Here is a 12,528-nt window from a genome sequence, read left to right as displayed (position 1 = left end):
TTGCTGTAATACCATTCTTAAGTAATTGCTACAGACATTTCAGTTGGTAAATGGCGATGGAAAAATCTGAGTCACATTTCTTATCTGTTTCAGGAGACTGTTCTGAAGTTAACAAAAAAACCATCTCAAGAGACTGATATATATCGAAATGATGATACTTCTGTTTCTCATCCGATACTGGATTCCTATTTTGAAGAGAATAAAAAATCTTTGGGAATAATCTTGTCCGGTTTACCCAGTACTAGCTTAAAAAGAAAGTACTCTACTGATGTGGGGGATTTACAAGGCTTGGATGTCCCCAGTAAAATTCCTCGGAAAGGTCTGTTTCTGAAGGTGGATTACACTGCTCCCTTAAGAGATTCTGTACTCATTTTGCAAGGGAATGCATTGTTCTGCCACTTTTGCTTGTAGGGTTTATTTTACTAGGATTAGCTGATCCATTTCTGTTCTAAGCAGAATAACAAAAATGCCCAGATTTGTAGAGTACACAAATTATTTTGTGTCAGAAGAGACTGTTCTTGTAGAGTGGGAAAATGCCCATGGGTTACAAACTTACATTACATGAAGGTTTTAATTATATATTTGTACACTGTAGAATACATAAGTGTACTTGTAATAGTAAATGACTAATTCCAGTCTATAGACCATAAGACTAAATATACAAACCAAAATGTGCAAGTTATGGCCAGATCCATGTTTATCCTCTGGAGAACAGATTTGATGCAGCTTCTCAAAGGGTAGCTGTATTGCTCTATCACATCAGAACAACACTAACAACAATTTATTGTAGCACAGACTGTTTTATTTGAGGTGGTTTAATTCAAAGGATCTTAATGGGAATTAAAATTGCTTGTATTTTTTGAGCTTTGCTGATTTTGAATGTTCTGGTTTTCTTTCTTAAAAAGATGGAGATGCTACTTGTGGAAACTCCACCTCTCTTCCCTTAAAAGCGATACTTGGAAACCTCGTGGATGCATCAGACTTTGAGTGTTCCCTCTGCATGAGGTATTACCAAGATACCAAAAATATCTTAAATTTGCCAAGCATTGCAATTGAGGTGGGGGTAGGGCAAGAGGAGGAAATACGTAAATGTGAATGTCAATTTTTATTGGATTAAATGCCCATTTTATTGCTGGTAATGTGATTTGAACATCCCAGACAGTTACTTGTACATGTATGACACTCACATGGAAAATGGAAGTATGAAGTAACCAGTAGTTATTCAAATCCCATTGTTTCTCATTCAGGTTATTCTATGAACCTGTTGCTACTCCTTGTGGACATACCTTCTGCCTCAAATGCCTTGAACGTTGTCTGGACCATAATCCACATTGTCCACTCTGTAAGGAAAAGCTCTCTGAAGTAAGTTTTCTACCCTCCCCCTTCAATCCCTGTGTACTGCTTAAATGAAAGAAAAATAAAATGTAAAAATAATGGTTAAAAATTCTTACTGTTAGTTTATTGACTGTGGATGCAAAGACCTGTAAAATGAGATTATGAAATAGGCCTTTTCCAGTCATGGAAACGCCCAGGAAATGGGTGTTCCAGTGAATTTTGGAAAGGTTTCAGAATGTAACCTGCCTTCCACCAAAACTCTAGGAGAAAGGCAGAGAGCTGGATATACCCACTACCAACATTCGAGGACTCTTATGGGAATAGGAGTGAGGAAGAAAGGAATTTAAGAGCCTTCTGATGAGTTCTGTTCAGTATGAATCCACAGGATATCTTTGGAGGCAAGCTCCCTGGAGGCTGTACAACTTTAAACTCAAAAGGATTAACAATCTGTGTATTTATAGAACAGAACAGCAAAGGGACAAATTCATATGCATTATTCTAGACACAATTGATGTGACTGGACTGATGCAGGTCTTCTGAGATGCCACTTTGGGGCTGCATGAACCTTGCTCAAGAGGATATGGGGGATACTTAAAGAACTAGCTTCCTCAATATCAAGGAGCTTGAGCTTCACACTGTCCCTTAACTGAGTACATCTTGTCTTGGATCGAAGGGATTCATTGACTGACTATGAGGTATAAGTGGAAATAGGAAAACTCTTCTTTGTGTGCCCTCTACACACACCAGGTTCCCATTTTTGTTAAAAGTTTAGACCTGAGCTTTCCAAAGTGTCAGCTGCAGCATGTAGGTGTGTCACATAAAAGTAACTAGAAACCTCTTGAGTCTATGTAAAATAACTGACAAATCATATATTTTAAAATATATAAAGGTTTTCATGTGATATGCTGTGTCCCCATGCATTTTGTTATTACACTTTATGTATGAATCCATATCTTTTATAAGGATTTGTTTAACCTTTGGTTTGCTAGTAAAACTGAGTTATTGTGTCACAAAATGATGCATGTCTAAAAACATGAACTGTTTCAAAGTTCGGTCTGGTAAATGCTTTATCCAGTAAAACTCAAGAGGTAATTTGAAATTACTTTGCACTAATGCCAGTTGTTCCCTAACTATCATAAAGGCACCAGATTCAATCTGATCTTCGAAGGAATCAGAGTCACTCTTGGTTAGTAGTTGGATGGAAGACCCCTAAAAATGCCATGTGCAATAGACCACATTTCAAGAAGGAAATGGCTAAGCCATCCTTGAGGATTCGTTGCCTATGAAAACCCTATGAAATAAGTCAACTGACAACCTAAAGGCACAGACACACATAGTGTCAGCTGTTCTAGGTACTGAACCTTATTCCTAAAACAGCTTCCATAGGTCCTTTAAAGTTCCCAGTTCCCAGACCAGATTGACAGAGAAACACCAGCCAACGTAACTTGCTGTAATGGTGGGAGTTCCATTTCATTATTTCAGCATCATCTTTAGAAGCCATGATAAGCAGTATTCACTACTACTACTTTGCTTGCCCAGATTTCCGTCTTGGCTGTTAACTGTTTTATCCAGCTACTGAAATATAATACAAGGCCATGCTGGCAAACTGTATTTGGCATGCATTCTTATTTCCACACTTCAGACCTTAAAGCTTGGATGATTTTGACTTGCCATGCTAATATCAGCTCTGACTTCTTACTTAAAGCCAGTCTAGTTATGGACCACTGATATGAAACAAAATAACTTAAATTTTTGAACTTGTTCTCTCATAGTTTTTGGCAAGCCGAACATACAAAAAGTCCGTCCTTACTGAAGAATTAATAGTTCGATACTTGCCAGAAGAATTGTCTGAAAGGAAGAAAGTTTATGAAGAAGAAATGAAGGAATTATCAAAGTAAGTCGTTTTTGTTAAAAAAAAAGAAGACAACGCTGATAGAAGTCAGACATTGTGGTTGCTGAGTGCTGACTGATCCTTTAACAAACCTTTCTGCTGTAGTTGTGTATGGAATATATTTGTGTCAGATGTTTCTGCACCAGGAATGTTCACATTTCCATCTTCCCTATATACACTATGTTTGCCATCCTACTTTTACAGTTAGTGTGCTCCCAATCGTGTCCTCTGAGCATTGTAGAATATTTAAGTGTGGGTACCTTTAGCTTATAGTGTGTCCAGATCCTTCTCTACATGCTTGGAAACTGAGAACAAACAGGAACAGTGCATGTGGTCCCATTTTGTTTTCCTATGTTTGGAATTCAAATGTGAGGAGGAACATCTATAGCACAAGAAATTGGATGACTTGAGTCCAGACATAGACCTGTTCCTCTATGAACCTTTCAATCAGAACTCGGTACTACCTATCTATAGCAGGCAGTATAACATCTGTGACAGGGACCTGGGGAACCGGTAGCAACAAATGAGCACAAATTTTTCAAAGTTAGAAATTGTCATTGATAACTTTTTCTTTCATTGTAATGGGTGAGGGCTGTACATTAGATATTTGAGAAAAGAATCAAGTTAAGTAGCTATTTCTTGGAGTATCTGAAATCTTAAAATAGTTCATTCATTTTATTATATCTGGTCAATCATGTAATTAATCCTAGTTAGCATAAGCCTGGGGGCTCCTGGTGGCACAGTGTGTTAAAGCACTGAGCTGCTGAACTTGTGGACCAAAAGGTCCCAGGTTCAAATCCCAGGAGCGGAATGAGCGCCTGCTGTTAGCCCCAGCTCCTGCCAACCTAGCAGTTCGAAAACATGCAAATGTGAGTAGATCAATAGGTACCGCTCTGGCGGGAAGGTAATGGAGCTCCATGCAGTCATGCTGGCCACATGACCTGGAGATGTCTATGGACATCGCTGGCTCTTCGGCTTAGAAATGGAGATGAGCACCAACCCCCCTGAGTTGGTCACGACTGGACTTTAACGTCAGGGGAAACCTTTACCTCTACCTAGCATAAGCCTTCCTAATATCATATTGAAGGGGAACAAAAAAGGCTTTGCATGTGCTAACCCAGGAAGTACTTTTATCTCTGTTACTTGCATGTTCTGATGCTAGAACATGCCAATACTCAAACTCATAGCATATTTTGTTTTCCTTAAAGAATGCTGCATATCACCAATTGAGTTCTAGATGTCTAGTTTTGACTTCTGTCCTGTTCATTCATTTTCCAATGAATTCATTTGCAACCTTGGCAAACTATATTAGGAGTAATAGCTGTTTAGATTCTGGTGTGTTAGAATAGGAGATAGAATTTCATTTCTTTTTCTAAATAAAGTTGGCTCCGATTCATCAGGCCTGGTTATCTAATTTCTAAGCTCTCTTTAATATCACTTCTTGATTTACTTGAGAAGGTACTTCAGACTGCTGTAGCATTATGCATAGAATATGCCTGTATTATTCTACATAGGAAGTAGAAATGAGGGAAGAATGTCAAACTCACTAAGGCTACTTTTTAACTACATTTAAAAAATTTTTAACTATATCTTGTTTTGTTTAGATTCCTGTTTTGTCCCCCAAAGTTTTAGTTGTGAAATCATACATTTATTATGTTTATCATTTAATTTTTGATAATTTATTATTGTTGATGTAGATGTCGATTTGTTTTTGAGATTTGGGGGTTGGTTATTTTTGTCTTTGTTCGGCTTCTTACGGCATTGAATCTTTGCTGATATCTGTTGTAAACCTCTCTGAGTCCCCCTATGAGAGATAGGGTGGGATATAAATAAAGTTTTATTATTATATTACATGAACTAAAACGTGATTGTTTGTTCTCTTACAGTCTGAATAAAGATGTGCCCATCTTTGTGTGCACCATGGCTTTCCCCACCATCCCTTGCCCTCTTCATGTCTTTGAACCCCGATATCGGCTAATGATCAGAAGATGCATGGAAACCGGTACTAAACAATTCGGCATGTGCTTAGCTGATGAACTGAAAGGGTGAGCAAAGGATTTGGAAGTCATTTTGTCAAATATTATGAAAGAAACCCGACTGAAGATTTAAGTTCACTTGATTTGGAAGGTCCCCATCCCTAGAATATGTAGTTTGGCTGCAGTTTATAAAAGCACGGCACGGCCACTTTCCCCCACATTCTCCTTTTTAAAAAAGGAGAGTGGGAGAACAGAGTGGTGAGAAGAAGCATTGTTTCACTGCCTTTGGATACTGCTCCCTGAGTGGATACTTTCAGGGTCTAGAAATAGTCTGTGGAAATGAAAAAAATGGACGTGAGCTGCTTTCCCCAGTGCTTCTCTTCTCCGCCCATTGTCCGTATTGTGGCCACCATACTTTTAACCCCTCCTGACTCCTGGTGGTGGGAGATACCGGAGTGATGCTGTGAAGGCAGACAGTATATTTCTTCCTCAAATTTTGTGACAAGTTTGAAATTCCTCCCTGCCATGCCCACTCCCTTTATGAGTTCATCTTTAATACTAAAAAAAATCAATTTGTCTTCATTTGGGATTAAATTAAGTCTCTCTGTTTTAGATTTCTTTACAAGATTTCTGGCAATCCATGGCTGTATAGTTCAAATTTACACTAACCAAAATAGATATGTGTAGTGGTTTAAAAATGGCTGCTTTAAAAAATTGTTAAAACTACTTAAAAATTTTTTTTGCAAAGAGTATTTTGCTTTGCTAATCCTCATAACACAGCTTCCATTCTTCCATCTTCATGTGAACACTTTTGTCTACTTGTACGTGGATACAACATGCTCACCATGCCTCTTCGCTATTTCTCTGTATAGAATTTAGCAGTGCTGCTTCGGATGCATCACTCTTTGTTTTCCAGTTTGTTTTGTTCATATGAACAGAGTTTACTTGAGATATATGTAAAGGAAATGTGCTTGAACCTTTCTGCTTTGCCTCTTGTTTCTTCCCATCATTCTGGTTACTTCTATTTTATAAGGCTTCTAGTTATTTTACCATAGCAACTTCTCCTCAGCATTATTGCAGCATTGGACATTGCCATCACATCTCTGGGACCCATGTATCATTTTTTGTAACATGTATAAGTATCTAGTTGATCAGTAACAGAACATACGTGGTGTTACTGTCTTCTTCCATTAGTTGGGTTGTGTTCAAGAAAAAAATCTGGTTCTTTGACCTTTTCACAGTACTGAAATATGAAACATTAATCCACATACTTTGTACCTCTTACTTTGTCTGGCCAGTTAGGTCTATAAGTCATCCAAAACATTTGTACAGCTTAATGCTAGATTTGTTTATTAGAAGGAACCCATGTGGTGTCAGTGATCTTTACTTTATAAGTCAGCTTAAGAGCGTTGCCTTAATATTGCTCACTGTATCTTGTGTCCCTTTAGGTTTGCTGATTATGGCTGTATGTTAGAGGTCAGGGACGTGAAGTTTTTTCCTGATGGACGCTCAGTTGTTGATACAGTTGGGGTTCGACGTTTCCGGGTCTTGAGCCATGGTCAGCGAGATGGGTATAACACTGCAAACATTGAATATCTGGAAGATAAAAAGGTAGATTTTTTGTAGTTTCTCAATTTCTCTCCCATGTGTGCCTTCTCTTTTTTCATTGTAAATTAAATCACACCTTTTCCTCACTCACCATCTGACAGCTCTTACTCAAGCTTGTGTTGCGTTTGCATGAGGTTAATGTAAATCCCTTCTCTAATGCACTTCATTTACATTCTTGCCCTGAAATAACTTTTTTTCATCTTTACACCACACACAAAGCTTTACTAGCCTAATGTTGTTGCTGTTGTGTGCCTTCAAGTAATTTATTACTTAACATTCACCCCATAATAAAGTTGCCATATCACAGGGATTTGTTGGCAAGGTTTATTTGGGGTGGGGTCTTTGCCTACCTCTGAGGCTGAGAGTGTGTGACTTGCCCAAAGCCACACCATATGTTTCCATGGTTGAGCAGGGATTTGAACTCTGGTCTCCATGTCTTAATTTAACACTCAAACCATTACACCATGCTGGCTTTGCATTAACCCTAACATGAGCACACTTTAATATTTATTGTTTATGAATCAAATACTACACTGAAAATTTTGGCACATCAGGTCCCCATCCAAGATGTCACCACAACTAGGAACATATTTATAGATTTGTTTACAACTTTCTTGTCTCTGAATTCAGTTGCTCATTGCCTCTTCTAGAATCTTTTATCAAATAAGAAATCACAAGTTTATAGGAAAAGCTAACTGGGAAAATGAGAAGTGTAGACTCCACTGAAATGAGTGAACTCTGTGTGCTTCTCTTGTAGCCATGGGATAGGAATAACATTTCTAGTCTGTTACCTCAGGCTTCTTAATGTTGTGGCACTCTTTAGATCGATGATACAGCTTTAAAAAGCTCTATGAGATCACATGTTCTTCAGTCATGCTTTGGTCACTGGCTTTTAATCCTGTTAATTTCTGCAAGTAGTTTCTCCAGTAGAACAAAATAAAGGTGTTTTTAAACAAAAGTAAAAGATGACAAGAAAAATAGCTTTTTTTGATATGCAAGTTTTTTAAAAATATGACAGTCCTTTTGGGGCACTGGACAAAAGATGCAGATCAGAGCTCAGTTATATGTGAGCAGCCTCCAAAGTTGACAGATTTTTGTAATATCACAGAAAATTGTATTATATTACAAATGTTTTTATATAAAAACATTGGTTTAGTGACCTCAATTGTTCTTAGAATTTATCTCGTCTTATAAAGTTAGTTAGTTTGGTTATGTCTATCCTGCACTGTTCCACATCATTCACAGATGCTGAGAGAACAGAGCGAACAGTTTACCAAATGATAATTTGTCATAGTGTGTAAATACCCCCTTGGCAATCTGGGTCACTGTGTTGTCATGGCAAGGAGAACTTAATTGCTTCCATGGAATTTTGAGCTGGTACAGAGGTATGGTAATAATTCCCTCACTAGCTGGCCAGATTTTTTTTGTGTGTGTTGGGAGCGACTTGAGAAACTGCAAGTTGCTTCTGGTGTGAAAGAACCAGTTGACTGCAAGGATGTTGCCCCAGGGGATGCCCAGATGTTTTACTATCCTGTGGAAGACTTATGTCCCTACATGGGAAGCTGGAGCTGACAGACAGGAACTCACCCCACTTCCTGGATTCGAAAAGCCGACCTTTTGGTCAGCAGTCTTGCTAGCACAAGGATTTAACCCATTGCGCCACCGCAGGTTCCGGCCAGAATTATATGACTCAAATACAACACACAGTGTAAAGTGCCTTCTTGACAAATGGTCGTATCTATCCCATTGTATGTGAGTGAATCACCTTGTTTTCTTTCCCACGTTTTATTTATATTACTGTACTACTGTATCTGTCACTAAGATTACATATTTAGTAGTCACAAAGTTATCCTGCATGATGTGAGTACAGATTGGAAAATACAGATACAGATATGTGTGATCCATCCATCCATCCATTCATGGAATCAGATTGATTCCCGCTACCTCAACAAATAACAGTAGCATTCCACAATTTCAAGATTCCACTTAGATTTCCAAGTAAAAGCGTGGCCAAAACCACCATGATAATATGGGGATCTAAGAAATTTCTACTAGAGCTGGTGTGTGAATTCTTCAGTCATAGTCCCATTAGCAATTATTACAAAGGTTAGGGGTCGCAAGTTGACAACATTTGGATGTCCCTATCATTTCCACTACTGCATTAACATCAATATCATGTGGCTTTATGTTTTATTTACTGTCTTGAACTCTGTTTACTCTTCCTCATCTCAAGAATGCTTCTGAATGGCTTAAGCTTTTAAATGCAGTGATTAAGGTTAAGAGTGAAATCTCTTAATACAGAAGCACCATGGCACTTGATCTTCCTTAATAATACCCAGCTAAGTAAAAGTCCCTGGGATTGTTAGTGATCTGGCTACTGTCAGAATCTTTGTGCTGCTTAACGTTTGCTTAATGTGAGGATCTCTGTCCTTCTGCCCATTGATAGAAATGACAAGTTGATTTGTGAATAGGTGCCCCAAATATCAAGCCCAAATGAATTATTTTTCTGTGCCAGCAAGCCTTGCATAAGAGTGCTTGTTCTTGAAGAATTGTAAGTCCAGTCAGAAGGTTACAACAACATGCTCATGTATGGGTTTTAAAATTTTAAGATTTTAAAAGGTGTGCCAAAAACAGAAAGCCAATGTGGTGTAGTAGTTTGAGTGTTGGACTAGGACTCTGGAAGACTCTTAATGTGTATTCCCAGTTGTATTTTTGGGAAACAGCTACCAACATCTTAGTAGACACTATCATCTGATTCACATATATTGGCATGTTGCTGTGGCTTTCTGGTTGACATTACAACAGTGGTGTGATTGCTTTATTTATGTGATCATTATTTGCTCACTTAACTAGATAATTATACTTTTATTATGTTCTATTGAGTGAAATGAGGAAATTAACAAGATACTGTAGCACCTGAAACAATGCACTGTCTTAAGAATAACTGTAAAGGAGAAAGTTTATAACAGAACTTGAAGTGACTTTTTGAACTACAAGTCCCAGAATACCCCAGCATGGCTAATAGGACCTAGTCCAAAATAGTACCTTTCCCAAGCTCTGGGTTGTGACACTTGGTTAGAAATATCTGGCAGTTTCTGCTTTGGGCTTAGGCGGCAGGATGTGCCCAGAGGAGGTTTCAATGTCTGTGCCCATTCTTTGTCCAGAAATCAAGGCGCTATGATGAAAATTGTTAACAATGGGCTTTATTGTTCTTCAAATTCAATGTTATACTGCTCACAAGATAAACTTGATTTTCACCCATTGTCCAGGTGGAAGGGGCAGAGTATGAAGAACTTGTCCGCCTTCATAATTCAGTCTATGATCAAGCTGTTTCCTGGTTTACTTCACTGAAAGACAACATGAAAGCGCAAATTCTAAACCACTTTGGATCAATGCCAGGGAAAGAAAATGAGCCACAGGTAAACATTGTATCTCTTCATTTAAGAAAGAAGGGAGAACACCCCAGAATCCAAAGGAGGTGAAATTGAAGGAATCCATGGCTGTAGGTGATGTGGGTATACGTTTCCGTCATCCACCAAATGGTGTGTCTGGACTATGATAGATTTGGGCAAAAATGAACAATTGACAGAAGCCCAGTCTCAATCATTACATTTTACAGAACTGGGCGGTAGGAAGAGGGAAGATGGTTCAAACCAGAGATGGTGTACTGTGTCAATAGGGTCTGCAAGGACCTTGTCTCCAGTGCCAAGTAACCTATAGTCTCGTGTAACCTTAGCTGGTGTAATAGGAACATGAAGAAAACATTTTCTCTCCCAGCTGGTATGGAGAATTTTCTGTCCACCTCCAACTCTGCAAGGAAGTTTAAAAAGCCAGAATCATTGATTTCTTGCTGGTATAGGTCCCTTACCTTTCTAAGGATATTAGTGTACAAGAAGAGGAGATTTCCGTTTCCACATCCTCACATTCCCAAATGGAAGAAAATGAATGAATGGGGTTGTTGTATGTTTTCCAGGCTGTATGGCCATGTTCCAGAAGTATTCTCTCCTGACTTTTTGCCCACATCTATGGCAGGCGTCTTCTGAGGATGCCTGCCATAGATGTGGGTGAAACGTCAGGAGAGAATACTTCTGGAACATGGTCATACAGCCCAGAAAACATACAACAACCCTGTGATCCCGGCCATCAAAGCCTTTGACAACACAATGAATCAATGATCCATTTTACCTGAGCTTTTATGTGGCTGGGTTTAGCGAGAGGGTGTTTGGGACCTGCATGAGTCTCTGTGTGTTTGAAGGTGGTAAAACAAGGGATGGGCTGTATGTATGGCACACATGAAACCACCAATCCATTACTGTCTGTATGTCTACATCGGGAGCAAAAAGGTCACCCAGCTCTATCTTAAAGGGCCTTCCACAATCTTGATAGATATCCAATGATAGCAAAATATGTAGTTAACACAGAATAGGCCTTTTCCATATGTTTGTCCTATTACAGGGATATCTATCTGCATCACAGATCCCCTTTTCCCACTTTATGGGAATAAAAGAGAAGTAGATTCTGCCTATATGTAATATTTAGTAAGCTCCTGGGTAGATTAGGGTTTCAGAGTGAAGCCTTTGTACTTAACTTGACAGTCACCGTGCTGTAAAAGTTATTTTTGATTGTTTCAAAAAAGAGATACTATACTATACTCCCCTTTTGAAAAATATACTGGTGGTTTATACAGTGTACTCAATTCTCATGTGGCCTTAAGGTTAAAACAGCATAAAATATCCTAAAAACAGGAAAACTAGAATATTGCTTGTTTACCACCAAAAAAATCTCACTTATTTGATGCTGTTTTAAAGTGAGTAAAAGTTAGATCTAGACTTGTTGGGCATGGCTTAGTTGTTGATAAGTATCATTTGTCTTTTTTCATATTAACTTTTCTGAGTCGTTAAATCATATTGTACTTTCCTGGGGCCTGGTGAAACTAAAGCCTTATCACCAAATAGGACTGATCTTAGATGCATATGTTAAAAACTAGCATCTGTGACTTGAAATACTGCATATCAGCATGTCAGTGCTGCTGTGAGCCAAAAAAAGTTACTGTATTCATAGATCATAAAAGCAACAAAACTATATGAAAGGATAATGGTGTTCCTACGTTCAGTTTTACTCAAAATTACTGAAAGATTAAATAGAAGAAACCGTTCCCATTAATGGAAAGATTGTAAGAGGGGGAAAGGCTACTTTATTTATTTATTTGCTCCATTTATACCCTGCCTTTCTCACCCCGAAGGGGACTCAAGGCGGCTTATACATGGCACAGTTCAATGCCCCAAAACACATATCAGGTGTTTTACCTTTTCCATGTCACAAACAGCTTTGCTGGTCCCAAGATTGCCTATTTCTACAGTCAACAACTGCATGGACTCCCATTTAGGTTGTGAAAACTAAAACATGTCATGATAGGATTCAGTCCTTTTTCAAAAGTGAAGATATATACCAGTTAAATATCAATGCTGCAGCATTCCAGATGTTACTACTATATTGTACCTTGCAAATGGATCATTATTTTTCCTCTATTTCTGTTCTGGTTCTGTTCTGTTTAGGTATTACAGTTTTCTCCATATTGAGCAAAAAATTTAAACAGTAGCAGAAGGCTTCATAAGCTTGAGTGCTGTCCCCCACCCCAACCCTGCACCTATTTTTCCTAGTTTCTTGTTCCTAAAATATCATTGGAGGATGTGGGAAAGGGTTTTTTTCTCAGTCTCT

At 38.4% G+C, this 12,528-nt stretch overlaps 1 protein-coding gene across 1 annotated transcript in view; it reads left to right on the top strand.

Moving 5' to 3' along the window:
* The window catches only part of lonrf2 (LON peptidase N-terminal domain and ring finger 2), a 44,170-nt gene that overhangs the window by 27,874 nt on the left and 3,768 nt on the right, over positions 1 to 12,528 (top strand). Inside the window, exons 5-11 of the mRNA XM_003227132.4 lie at positions 94 to 319; positions 906 to 1,005; positions 1,248 to 1,362; positions 3,108 to 3,229; positions 5,113 to 5,271; positions 6,651 to 6,813; positions 10,080 to 10,229. Of these exons, the coding sequence (XP_003227180.2) occupies positions 94 to 319; positions 906 to 1,005; positions 1,248 to 1,362; positions 3,108 to 3,229; positions 5,113 to 5,271; positions 6,651 to 6,813; positions 10,080 to 10,229 (1,035 nt within the window). The remainder of the gene's footprint in view (positions 1 to 93; positions 320 to 905; positions 1,006 to 1,247; positions 1,363 to 3,107; positions 3,230 to 5,112; positions 5,272 to 6,650; positions 6,814 to 10,079; positions 10,230 to 12,528) is intronic.

The sequence above is a fragment of the Anolis carolinensis genome, chromosome 3, assembly GCF_035594765.1.
Source record: "Anolis carolinensis isolate JA03-04 chromosome 3, rAnoCar3.1.pri, whole genome shotgun sequence".
Taxonomy (NCBI): Eukaryota; Metazoa; Chordata; class Lepidosauria; order Squamata; family Dactyloidae; genus Anolis; species Anolis carolinensis.
This window is presented reverse-complemented; position numbering and strand designations above follow the sequence as displayed.